Genomic DNA, 12693 nt, shown 5'->3' with positions numbered 1-12693 from the left:
CATGGTCAGAATCAACACACTCCCAAATCATAAACAGAATCCAAATTCTTCGGAATAACACCGGCAGCCACAGCATCCTTATACGACCAACGATAATCACCCAACTCAGACTTCCAAGACCAAAACAACCAACCACCCTGCTTCTCATAGGCAATAACCTGAGCCGCAAACCATCTGGCATAAAAGTCCTGGTTAGTGCTCGGGTCCCAGTCCGGCGTATACTGTACATTATCGGGGACACTCAGACTCCATTCCGTGACGACGGTAGGTGTGTTACCGCCACGGTCATCGTTGCATGAGCTGCGGATGTAGTCATCCTTGCTGACGGCGACGCTCGAGTCCCATTTTACATACCGGTGATCATCGTAGGCGGCGAAGTAGTTGTCGGTTAGGTATTGGGTTGGATCTCCAGAGCCCCATTTGGCGTTCATCATTTGGATGTGTAGTTCGTTGTTAGCGGCGATGCCGAGGGATTTTTCGGCAGCGCGGATTCTCTGGAAACCCCGAATCAGGAAGGAGATGAAAAGGCAAGGGGAAAAAAAAGGATGAAACTACTTACACTGAACGCGTTCGGGTAGTAAGATGACAATAAATTTCCGACCTGGTTGGAGTCTTGTACGGGCTCGTTGACAATTTGAAGCATGCCAACATTGCGGAAGCTGTTGCTAGAATGGATCTGAGTAGTTATCCATTCCAGGAACTTGAGACCTCGCTCGAATTGATAGTCGACATAGAATCCCGGGCTTGGAGCGAACTATCCCGAACCGACTCTATTAGCTGGGGACACGTGGATATGATGGTGGTTTAATTTACCTGTCCAGTATCTGAATTCTGTGCAACCTGCGCGCCAGGGGCACCATGCAAGTCAATAATGATATAGAAACCATAATCACTAGCCCAACCACATATTTTCTTAAGATATGGCAATGCTCCTTGAGGGAAATGCTCGCTATCGCTATAGACAATATCCTCTCTTATCCAGTAGCCGACAGGAATACGAATGGCATTCAATCCATAACTCGCCATAGTAGCAATATCATCTTCAACAATCCACGAGTCCCAGTGGTCTTGAAAGTGGCTATTCGCAGTATCTTGGCCCACGGCACTAACGCAGTCAAACTCTGAGTTTTGGTTTGAACATCCCATGTCACTCCATATGTTTTCGGCAATCCAGGGCTCAAAGACGAACATGGATCCGAGGTTGACACCTCGAATCTTACCGGATGCAGGCAGCCAGCGTTTAGTAATGGGGTCTGTTTTGTTGAAGAGGTTCTCGCCCTTGATTGAGACAATGTCTTTGTGAATGCCGGGCATCCATGCTGAGGCAACCCCGGAAAGGGCTGCAACGGTTGTCAATGTCGTCCTCATCTCGGACCGTCTAACCCCCTAAGTGATATGATATTCTTTTTCAATTGTCAAGGACATATTCGCCATCTTATATACTCGGTGTGGACATTTGTATTTTCCTCGTAAAGGAAATACATGCTGGAACCTTTTGACCACCGACGTCCGACCTGATTTGTGGCCAGGTGGATAATGAGATGAGGTCGCTTTCTTGCAACCCCTCAGCGCCCTTTCGGAGATACTCGAACGAATAGCATTCCGTTACTGAAAACAGACCATGCCTATAGCACGAGATCATAAGATTGTTAATATCTTCGAGTAACTTTTCAATTGTGCTGACATGCTTGGCGGGTCGGTATATGTAACCCTTACTTGAGCTATGGGACCTAGCCTGACAATTTTACAGTGCCGGCCGGCCGAGACATGTTTAGCGAATGGTCAAGGTGATTAGGTGGGAAGATAGTATTGCTACGATGGTCGACCCTCGAGGACTCGCAAATAACAGGTACACATCGTGCGCCACTCAGCACGTTGATTCAGGGTCAGATGAATAGTTACACCCGTGGACAGCAAACTGAAACTTGAACCACACACGTTTCTTTGTTGAGTTTTCCATGGTGTACTCGTCTAAATACGTTGTGAGATTAATGAACAAGTAAAACCGTTAAGATCGACTACAGAGGGCCAGACGGTGGGAAATTAAGCTTCTCTCGGGGATGAAGTGGCTCTCTTGAGCCGGATAGGGGAACTGGGGTATCAGACGGCTTACAGAGGCCTTAATTAGAGTGGCATTTCATACATCAGCCAAGTGAGCTAAGAGGTAATCATAAATTAATGGATTTGATTGATCCTTTGTATCGTGGGCTTTCTGACTGCTTTGCAGTTGAAACTTGGATGTGAATAGTATCGTATGTCTTGAAAATCCAAGGGCATCTCTGCAATATTGCGGTATTATCTCGTATCTGATAGCAATCGAGCTTTGATAAGTCAACATGTAGATATTTAATTGAAACGAGTCTGTCCCGCGTGAAACATCATCTTGGACCAATCAAAAACATGGCCGGCCATGTAACCCTAATTTCACACGCCTTCCTGATTAGGAAATCCGATTCGATATTCATTTTGATCTTAGAGTGGAAGAGAATCACATCGTTAAGTACATACTAGTATTGCTTCTTGCTATGGTTAAGACTATGAGGTGGATCAATTCGTGATTATTCTATCAGGGTATATTTATTAATCGATCAGCAAGATTCTCGATTGAAATCCACACGGATGAATCAACTACCTAGATATCTGGGTTTCAAATAAATTTCACAGGGCAATTGATATTGATAAGTTCAGCAATCTACAATATGCTTCATCCAGTCTGGACCTCACGACGAGCGCGTGGCTGCTGTCGTATCTGGATATATCAAGCTTGCCGAGGTGGCCACATAGCTAAATGGAAGGAATATATAATGACCTTTGGAGGACTACAGTCTTTGATCATGCTAAGATTGAAGTTTCTCCCCACGATTTCACTTACCCAGATTATTATCAATCAATCTAGGATCTGCCATACAGTACGCTTATCACCGACCATGACCCCAGTGTTCAAAGGCACCAAAGTCCACACAAGAAGAGAATATGTTACTATCCAGGAGATATGCTCGCATGAGCATGGATCGACGGAAACGGGTAAGTGAGTAGCATTCTGTAAGCCACCGGAATGTGGAATGCAATATTAGTTAGGGGGAGGTCGTATGTTGCAGATGTGTCGCATATATAGTTATACATGAAAACGTGTGAACTGAATAAGCATGCAGCAAAAGTGATCTATTGCTTGGAATTAAGCGTAGTACGTATCTTCGCTATGACCTTAATGTGGGAAATATTTTCTCCGATTAGATAAGTTCCTAGTATCGATAACGTAGTTCACTAGTGAGTTGGCCACACTAGTGAGTTGGCCACACTAGTGAGTTGGCCACTTTTACCCGAAAATAACTCTATATTGATTTCAAATCCCAATTTTCAAAGCCACATACAAAAATATATACAAAAATCTAACTACTAGTACGATTAGGACATCGATTAATTTTATGTCCTTCAACACCACAACCACTGCAGCGAAATTGGCGGCGTACGACTGCTTGAGAAGCTGGGAGCTCCGGCTCACCCGGAGCAGTAGTAACAGCTTGAGATGCCTCAACCTGATCTTGTACGAGCGCTTGAGCTTCTTCGCCAGTAATCCCATGCTCAATAGATATCTGTTTCTTAGATTTTTGGCGTTTTTGTTTCTCTTTGCCATGCGCAGCTCGTAAATCACGGTTTTCTTTCTGTACGAGTACAAGATCATTCATAGTCGTTTCATAGGCCTTTGACATCCGCATAATTGCTTGATCAATCACTTGATTTGGGCTTCCTGTACGCTCATTTATACGTTTCGTAATTGTAGTTGACTGGCGTACAAATTGGCGTATATTTTGAGGGGTTTGTAAGCAAGATGATTGTGTATTGCTTGATCGACTCGGAGGGGGTGTTGGTGTTTTTAATTGAATATTAAGTTGTTGAATAACTCGATCCGGATTAAAAGGCACTAATCCAGTGGCTGTGAAGCTATTCCGAATAGTTTGAGCTTTATATGCCACCGTACGAGCCTGTGGAAATGCCATTAAAAAGTCCATTTTGTCGATATGGTTGAATCCAAGCCTCATTCGTTGCTCAACAAGCTGCCCATAATGCCGTTTTAAAACAGCAAAACAGCCAACATCAAGAGGCTGTAATATATGTGAAGAATGAGGTGGCATGCAGATTGGAATAATATTATTCTCAGTGCATATACGATCAAATTCTGCAGTCAAATGGCTTCCATGGCCATCAAGAATCAACATTCGATATTTCCCATTGTACGATCATTAATATAGGGAATAAAATGGGTTGTAAGCCATTCTAATCCTATTTGATCTGTAGTCCAACCATTCTCGCTAATATTGATCCTCCAATCACTTGGAAGATCATCAAACCAGCCTAATCGTACGTTTTTCTTTGCCTTGAAAATAATGTACGAAGGAACAGCCCATCCAGTTGAATTTGTTGCCTCAATTGCAGTCACCCATTCTCGATTCCCAGGCTGTAAAAGCTTTGGCCGTGCATATCGATCGCTTCCAGTAATAACCTTTGCAGATGAGCAGAGTCCCATAGCAAAGCCAGTCTCATCAAAATTGTAAATATCTTCTGGTAAGATCCCATACTCCAATATAGCAGCTCGTACGCGATCAAAATGTTCCCGGATTATCTTCGGATCTTCGCATTTAGCGCGTTCATAGTTATATCTTCGTGAGAACTTCGAATCGATCTCTGGACGGCGTTTAGTCAGCTTGGTTACCCAATTCTCACCAACTTGTTGATTGCCACGTTGTAAAAGCATATAATTAGCCATTTCTCGTACGAGAGAGTGCCGGGGAGGTAATCCACGTCGATCTAAATCAAGAACCCATTTGACAAGCGAATCCTCCTCAGATTGAGTTAATTTATGGTTATTGGCGCGTTTTTCAGCTCGATATGGCATGCCGTTGATTCTATTTTGAAGAGTTGACCGTGAGATATTATAGATCTCTGCTGCTTTCCGTACAGAGCGTATTCTGCCATTCTTTAAATCAGAAATAGCTAATAGGATTCGTCCTTCTTGCTCAGCAGAATTTTTTTGATTTTTATTGCGAATTGGTGGCATATTGACGCGTTGAGTTGTGAAGGATCAGTATAGAACGCGTATTCGGGTAAAAGTGGCCAACTCACTAGTGTGGCCAACTCACTAGTGAACTACGTTAACTAAATAACTTAGTTACTTACCATATCAGCATGTTGAACGGATACTTGCGATACAAACCGCGTCTGAGAAAGGGGCGTGTTGGAATGCATACGTACTGGCCCCTGGTTAGGGCTACGCTGTCGTAGGGCTTGGCTCTGACTCGACACGAGGTCCACGGCAAGGATTTCATTGTGCGCATTCAATATTGCCCGTGGATTAATGATTTGCTTTTTCGGTCAGAGTTCAGCACTGAGCAGTCCGCGATGACCCGGGAATTGGCCGAGATATTTTCATGCGGCATCAGCTGTCAGGCAGACGAATACAAATAATGTTGGCAGTCTGAGATCTTTTGGAGGAGAGTTTCAGAACTGTCAGTCAGATTGCAGCCTCAGGAATCGACGGATACAGCCGTTCCGCTGGATCCTGATTGGCGGAAAGACCGGACTAACCGCATGCGGATCAGCAACATGAAACCGGCGATCTGTGATGCTTCATGTGTCAATAGTCAATAGTATACTCTACGACTCGAGACTCAGGCGATGCTGTCTACTCTGAGTAGACAGCAGACTCGTAGAGTGAGACATCTTTACTAAGTGTACTACCACGGCAGCGGTACGGTGGGTCAGCTCAGCCCCTAAGATCACGAGCCTTTTTTAGTGTGCAATAGTCGCTCACTAGAAGCCTCCTTCTAGTATGTACGGAGTAGTCGACTGAGTACATAGTATTGACTGAGCAGAACGGACGGGACTCGGGAGTAGATGCATAAGCTATAACGTATTCAGACAGGCTCTTTCAGGAGGCCTGACTTGTAACGCTGGATGCGAGCAAGTTCCTGAACCGTTGCTGTTACAGCTCGAGTCCGAAACCAGACATGAATTCTTTCGAAGGCAAACTAAGGAGGATCCAGTTTAGGCCTAAAAATAATTAAACGCGCCCCCCTTTATCCCCACCGGGCATCTCCTAGAATCCATAGAAGGATTTCGTACATATACCTCAACACCACATCTGCTACAAGTTCCGGCAGCCGCTGTCTACTTTTATTTTGCTTTCTACTGTTGCTGCGACCTGTTGTATTGTTGCCACGGCGCTTATTGATTGTTTTGCTGTTGACATTATTCTTTTCCTGACAATCATTTGGGAAGACTTATTCTGATTGCCGCCACGACCCGAGGTTCTAGAAGCCCTTATTCATTGAAACGTTGACAATTGACAGCTCGATAGCTACATTGTCTCAATTGTCTCAATAGCTACTACGGCTTTTACCTTCAAAAACGCAGCAAATTTTTTCGCAGTCGGACCAACGCGGAGTGATTGGTAATTCACTGCTCGGGGCTATACTTGCCGTTTTATCCACAACGTCATCTGTTTTTCCTCCCTGGCTTTTTAATACCGGCCACTTAAACACCGCGAATTTTGTCAACATCATCAACAACAACAAAAACTTCAATTTACTCTTAAGAGTCACCATACTGAGAATCGCGTGCTGTCAGCGGTTATCCATCTCCTACATCTATCATAATGCAACCTAAACATACAGTCAGTCCATCTGCAACTCTCGAACCATCACCGATGGCAGACATTAGCCTCTCCCTCCGCACAGCGTTCATGGATAACGCTCACTATCGTCGCGAGAGCGACTCCCTATCTACCAGCGCCCTCAGTTCCGCGAGTGGAAGTCCAACTTCATCACCAACATCCGCCTGGCCCTTTCGCAAGCATCGATTCTCAGGGTCTCACACCACCGAACCAAGCAGCCGGGACCGCAGCCGAAGCCCATACGCCAGTATAATCCCCTTCTCCTTCCGTCGCTCATCGCCATTTTTCCTTCGCCGACGACCTTCTGCTGTGGATCTGGCATTGAGCGAGGAACGGTCGCGTTGTGATGAGGATGTCATTGAACGGGTTGGGTTGAGCATGATGGAACCGCGTCCCGTGGATCCGATTCCCATCGCCATGGATCTGAACAGCAATCTTCTCAGCGACATGGCTAGTCAGCGAAGCTCGTATGCTCCCTCGTCTCAGGGCTCGATCCGTGGGATATCCCAACAACCTCGATATGTGATGGGTGGCATCATTGAGGTCATGGAAGGGAATGCTTGATTCTTCTTTCCATGACCGAGCCATTCAACCTGTCCATTCCGTTCTACGCTGCCGTCTTGCATCAATTGACGGGTTTCTACCTTGGCGCTACTCTCCTCCCAGGCGGAAACATATTTATTCTCATTCACACAAGTCCATATTTGTTTTCATCATACATTTACAACCTCAACAGCATTTTTTTTTTCTTAGGGACGACAGGGGCAACCCATGATTACCATGTCTTTTTTATTGGCGTTTTATTCTATGGGAATATCTCTCGGCTGGGAAAGGAGTTTGGTTTGTTTATTCTTTCTTCGTCCCGTTCATTGGAAGTCTACTTGAATAGGGATTATTTCATGATATCACTCGGCGAAATGTTTATGGTGTTTATATGTGTTTGCCGTGCTCGGATTATGAGCTTAGGGAGGATTTATTCTTTGTCTCTTTCCCTTCTTGTCCAAGTCTTTTGACTGGGTAGATGAGAGGAGTGGAATTATTAGATTTTAATTCAGGGCATGGGTCATTGATCAAACAAAGTGTTCTTTGATAAAAAGTAGACATCAATTCAGCCGCAAAATTGAAGGGTATCATAATTCATAGACCAGGACGCTGAATATTACTAAAAGAAATAAGTTTTGTGCCAGGAACCTTTGCACCACGTATTCGCTCTTTCGACGCCTTTTATACTGGAAGAATGCATAATAAAAGCAGAACCCCTTCCCCTCAAAAAACTCAATTATATGTAATCTTGAAGATTACACATTCGCACTCTTCCTCTGATTTGGCCACAACTGTCCCCGACACTGCGCCTCACCACACAGACACTTCACCGCATTCGGATCATCGCTACTCATATCCGGACTCCAACCAGGATTATAGTCGAATGTCAACTCAGTACCAGCGGGTATATCGCGGCCCGCAAAAAAAGCAAGATCGTAGATTCGTTGGTCGCCGTGATGTGTGGAGACGGGAATCATTTTACAATTTGGGTTGCATGAGTGATTCATGAAGCGTGATGGACCGCCGAAACGTTGGCCGTCGACGACGTAGGGCTTCGCCTTTGAGCCTGTGTTGTCTTCATCTTCGTATTCATGGATTTCTTCGTCATCGTCCTCTTCAGAGAGGGTAAACCAGTCCAAGGAGAAGAGATAAGATGGACTACTGTGTGGTCCCCCTGTGGCGTCTTCGCGGAGATCAGCTTCAGCAGAGGTAATCACTTCACCCAGATAGGTATCGATAAACTGCCCTCGATGGATGAATTCTGGAGATCTCAAACCAAAGCCACGGTCACCGGTATGGAAAATCTCGAGCCTGATTTTCTTCCATATTGGACAAGCGGTTCCAACATGTTGAAAGACAAGGGCACAGAGACGAGCATTCATAGATCATAGCTTTACGGTTTATGAAGCTCTTTTTGAGCAGTAGTTTTCCATTGCGATGTTCGTAGGCGACCATAAGCTGCTCCGAGTCTTCTTCCTTCGACAAGCACGTGCATCTAGTCGGATCACATTGATAACCACAATCACACCCGTAATTAAACCCTTCAGGGGCCCGAGTGACCCCTTGCTGAAGTTTGTAGGTGTTTGTAAACTCAAAGTTTGAAGCTAAAATTCCTGTTCCATCCCAGTCTCTTGCCATTTTCACGGGAGGCCCTTGGATTGTTCGAAGCTTCTTTTCTAAGAGTTCACGCAGATAGATTTTCCGGCCGTGGGGAGCTCTCTGCCTACTCTTATGCACGGGAGAAGATCGTATAGGCAAAACCTGTAGATCACTGTTTGTAGATCTAACTTGTGGATATCGTCCTCTTTTTGCTCGAAGCTCGTACATCTCCAAAGGATAGTATTTCTGCTTGACACCCTTCGGCTCATCTGGGTCAGATTCCTCGTCACTTTCCGACGACACTGACGGGAGTCTGTTTATTTTGCGTTTGGAAAGTGATCTACCTCCAGAGCTGTCTGAGGTCGGAGGCGGTGGAACAACTACCATGACTTTTGGAGTTCGTTCAATAGCTGCGCTAACAAAAGGTGACCGCGTGTGGCGTGGAGTCGGAGTCTTCTTTGCCATAAATGCAGATTTCACGGAACTGCTTCTGGAAGAGAAATTGCATGAATCAGATGCAGGTTGAGGACGAGTTGAAGATGGTTCTGACAAGGATGTTCGGTTTGATATTGAAGGATGGACTGTAGGCGCTGGAGGTAAAGAAACAAACGGCTGGGGTGTTGGGCCCATCGATTCTCGTTTGATGGCGTGCTCGGGTGTAGTAGAATGGGAGACGGGTCTATCCCGGGCACTGCTGGTGCCAATCGAGGCATTGTCAACTGTATGATTGAAGCCATTGGTCGCGGGTTGTGGTCGGGTAAACACAGTCTCAGAATTTGAGTGACCTCTCACTTCTGGCCCATCTGTAGGTGATTTGCGTTTGAATGGCCGTGGATCACTGACTTTGGAATTGGTGAATGCATCCAGCAGCACTTTTACCTGGATGATTGTCAGTGCATATTGAAATCGAGTTATGTATGTAATGTATGTAGTTGGTTGCAGTAGTCAGTGAGCGCTCACTCACTTCTGTCTCATCTGGAGGTGACTTGCGTTTCAAGGGCCGTGTCTCATTGCTTCTGGGCCTAGTAAAGGCGTCCAGGAGAGCTTTTGCCTAGATGATTATCAGCTCAATTCAATTATATACTGTTGTGATGCAGTATCCCAGGGATTTCCCACCTTTCTCTCATGTGTAGATGAATTTTGCTTTGGTGGCCGTGGTTGACTAATTTTGGGCTTAGTAAATGCATCCAGGAGCGCCTTTGCCTAGGCGAATATATCAGCACACATCCAAGTCGACCTAAGTACGCATGAAATGTTGTGTTGCAGTAAAAACATCAGATGCTCTCAAATGGGTAACAGCTTAGCCGGCAGTGACCAATGGCAGTGGGAATAGGCTCCGACTGTGATCTCCATTGGCCCCCCAAAAACACGACTTAAAAACAAAAAATTATATTCAAAAAATCCGCAAAATTCCAAGCAACAGAGTGATATAAAAATCAACAAAATAACCACCAAAAAAGCGCGTGCCTAGAGGATGATTTCTTGCCTAGCGGCCCGACGGTTTGTTGTGTGTAGAAGCTTACCTGATCCGCATTATCCTTATCCTGCTCCTCCTCCTCGTCGTCTCGCGTCAGGTCAATGATCTCACGCGGAAAAAATTGGTGCGTCGGTGCCATCATGACGGGACGAATAAATCTATTATTCTTTATTTTTTAGAACATTTATCCATCCGTAAAGCTGTCGTCCCAACACGTCGTTGTTGGGCTAGGCCTAGGTAAGGGGAAGGGGAAGGGAAAGCAAGCCTAAGTTTCCTAACTTTGAGGGTCCAAGGAATTAAATAGGTTTTAAATACTAAGCTTAGATTGATTATTGTTAGTCACGTGAGCTTAAAGTATATTTATTTATCATTTCCTATATTTTTCTGTTTTGAATAAGAAAAAGTATTATAGGATTATAAAATCAATAAAAATACAAAAAAAAAATAATAAAAAATTAATATTATTTTATTTATTTTCTATCTTTTACCATCCTGACTTTTCAGCTCCCACCACATGGAGACCTGTTTTTGATATCAGTCTAGTAATTTATCGCCAGTTGGCGGTTTAATTGCGGTTTCAAGCTAAAAAGAAGCCCAGGCATGTGACGGCTTAGCCTTAGCTTCAGCAGGCTTGGTCCCGATTAGGTGTCAGAAGAATCAAGAAACTACAGCCAATGAAGCAACTGGACAATGTTACACTACTGCACGACGGAACAAGGGATTATCCGAATAACCCTTAGGGTTAGGGTAGTATAGTCGAGCATAGAGAGACTATGTTTGATACGACTTAGTTAACATAGCCAAGATCGAACGACTATGTTGTGGATTAGGTATTTAAGGATGATCATTCACCATGTAATTAGTTTCATTTTATGTCTTGAATTAACTGTGATAACTTGAGTATACGTTCTTCTATCGAACCGGATATTCAACCCTTTTAGGACCTTGCTTTCAAGAAGCCTTTCGTACTTAGAAGCCTATTAACTTCGACGTGTTAATAGCTATCCGAGATATACTCGACGGTAGTTTAACCGAAGTTTCCGACACCTGGGTACAACGTGCCTTGTCCAATAACCCTAATGTCCTACTCCCTTATCCGGATAATCTATTGTTCCATCGTGGGGTTGTAATCATTCCGAGACGGATATCAAACCAACACAGCTGCTAGCAGTTTGGATTTCAACCACAGAACGTAGGCCAAAAATATACACTAAGTGATTGTCGGAAACTTCGGTCAAACTACCGTCGAGTATATCTCGGATAGCTTATAACGAACTGAAGTTATAAGGCTTCTAAGTACGAAAGGCTTCTTGAAAGCAAAGTCTTAATAAAGAGATGAATATCCGGTTCGATAGAAGAACGTATACTCAAGTTATCACAGTTAATTCAAGACGATAGGATAAAACTAAGTATAGGGTTGTAATAGGAGGTTAATCCGATGGTTAGGCAGGAGGAATCATCAATATGGCAGAAGGTTATTCGTGTGTTCAATCTTCATTGAAAAGGTACTGTTGCTAACATACAGAGACTGAAGATTGAACGAGGAAAACTACTCTCATTCCAGCAAACCTCCTTCTTATGCATACAGGAGTCGTTGGCAGGAGATCTCATGTTGTATCCCTACTTGGGGGTGGCTTGTCACAGATGTCATGTTGTACTGTTTCAGTACTGTTACAAGGGTAAATGAGTGTCCTTTTATCCATCCTCAATTGTATTCCCTGATACAACAGAATGTGTCGCTTGATTATACATATTGTATTTCTTGATACAATATGTCTAATCGCCTGATTAGTTCCTAGCCCTAACTTGTCTTAGTCCGGCTCTTGGCTTTGTACTATCCCGTGATAGGTAAAGCCCTAGGCTAACTTCTTTGGGTAAGTGTGACAGTTTATCCATTGGCTGTGACGTTCTGATTCTGACAGTGATGCGTCCCGCGATGAATTCAATTATGACGAATAATTCTAATTAGAAAAGGGGCTAAAAAAAAAAGCCAACTGGCGGCGCGGAAATGGTACAAACGACATGGGCAAAAAAGTTGAAATGTTTTGTAACGAGTGCTAAGCCCAACAAATCCTATTGAGAGGACAGCGGTGTTGGCGGAGGAAACTAAGTATGAGGATCTATCTAACCAGGGGATATGGCCTGTATTTATAGATCTTCATATCCCTACGGTGTATACACATGTCACAAGAATCAAGTCACGGCCAATAGATTATCCTGTCCTGGATAGACTACTGGACGATGGAACAATAGATCATCCGGATTAGGACATTAGGGTTATTCGACAAGGCACGTTGTACTCTGTACCCAGGATACAATACAATCCAGAGCGGATATGATATAAGGACACTCATTCATGTTTCACCATGTATTTAGTTTTCTCTACTGTCTTTTATCAACTGTA

At 44.2% G+C, this 12693-nt stretch overlaps 4 protein-coding genes across 4 annotated transcripts, besides 3 other annotated features; 1 reads left to right on the top strand and 3 right to left on the bottom strand.

Annotated features, from left to right (window-relative positions):
• Positions 1 to 11: 11 nt before the first annotated feature.
• Positions 12 to 1368, bottom strand: TSTA_075420 (endo-beta-1,6-glucanase, putative; the record flags this gene model as incomplete). The annotated part of the gene is made up of 3 exons (XM_002341516.1): positions 12 to 494; positions 560 to 754; positions 814 to 1368. 3 exons carry the CDS (start codon positions 1366 to 1368, stop codon positions 12 to 14), a joined length of 1233 nt encoding a protein of 410 aa, XP_002341557.1.
• Positions 1369 to 3389: 2021 nt separating this feature from the next.
• TSTA_075410 (uncharacterized protein) lies at positions 3390 to 5324 on the bottom strand (the record flags this gene model as incomplete). The annotated part of the gene is made up of 3 exons (XM_002341515.1): positions 3390 to 4177; positions 4237 to 4967; positions 5251 to 5324. The coding sequence occupies 3 exons, from the start codon at positions 5322 to 5324 to the stop codon at positions 3390 to 3392; spliced, it is 1593 nt and encodes a 530-aa protein (XP_002341556.1).
• Positions 3516 to 4226: a mobile genetic element.
• Positions 4232 to 5011: a mobile genetic element.
• A 1196-nt stretch (positions 5325 to 6520) lies between the features above and the next one.
• Positions 6521 to 7336, top strand: TSTA_075400 (uncharacterized protein). Its single transcript, XM_002341514.1, has one exon. It carries the CDS (start codon positions 6653 to 6655, stop codon positions 7232 to 7234), a length of 582 nt encoding a protein of 193 aa, XP_002341555.1. The 5' UTR covers positions 6521 to 6652; the 3' UTR covers positions 7235 to 7336.
• Positions 7337 to 7875: 539 nt separating this feature from the next.
• On the bottom strand, positions 7876 to 10428 carry TSTA_075390 (histone-lysine N-methyltransferase Clr4; the record flags this gene model as incomplete). The annotated part of the gene is made up of 5 exons (XM_002341513.1): positions 7876 to 8524; positions 8586 to 9691; positions 9777 to 9863; positions 9929 to 10015; positions 10336 to 10428. 5 exons carry the CDS (start codon positions 10426 to 10428, stop codon positions 7969 to 7971), a joined length of 1929 nt encoding a protein of 642 aa, XP_002341554.1. The 3' UTR covers positions 7876 to 7968.
• Positions 10429 to 10702: 274 nt separating this feature from the next.
• Positions 10703 to 10766: a sequence feature (AT_rich).
• Positions 10767 to 12693: the final 1927 nt, after the last annotated feature.

This window comes from Talaromyces stipitatus, genomic scaffold (genome assembly GCF_000003125.1).
Source record: "Talaromyces stipitatus ATCC 10500 scf_1105507295523 genomic scaffold, whole genome shotgun sequence".
NCBI classification, from domain to species: Eukaryota; Fungi; Ascomycota; class Eurotiomycetes; order Eurotiales; family Trichocomaceae; genus Talaromyces; species Talaromyces stipitatus.
This window is presented reverse-complemented; position numbering and strand designations above follow the sequence as displayed.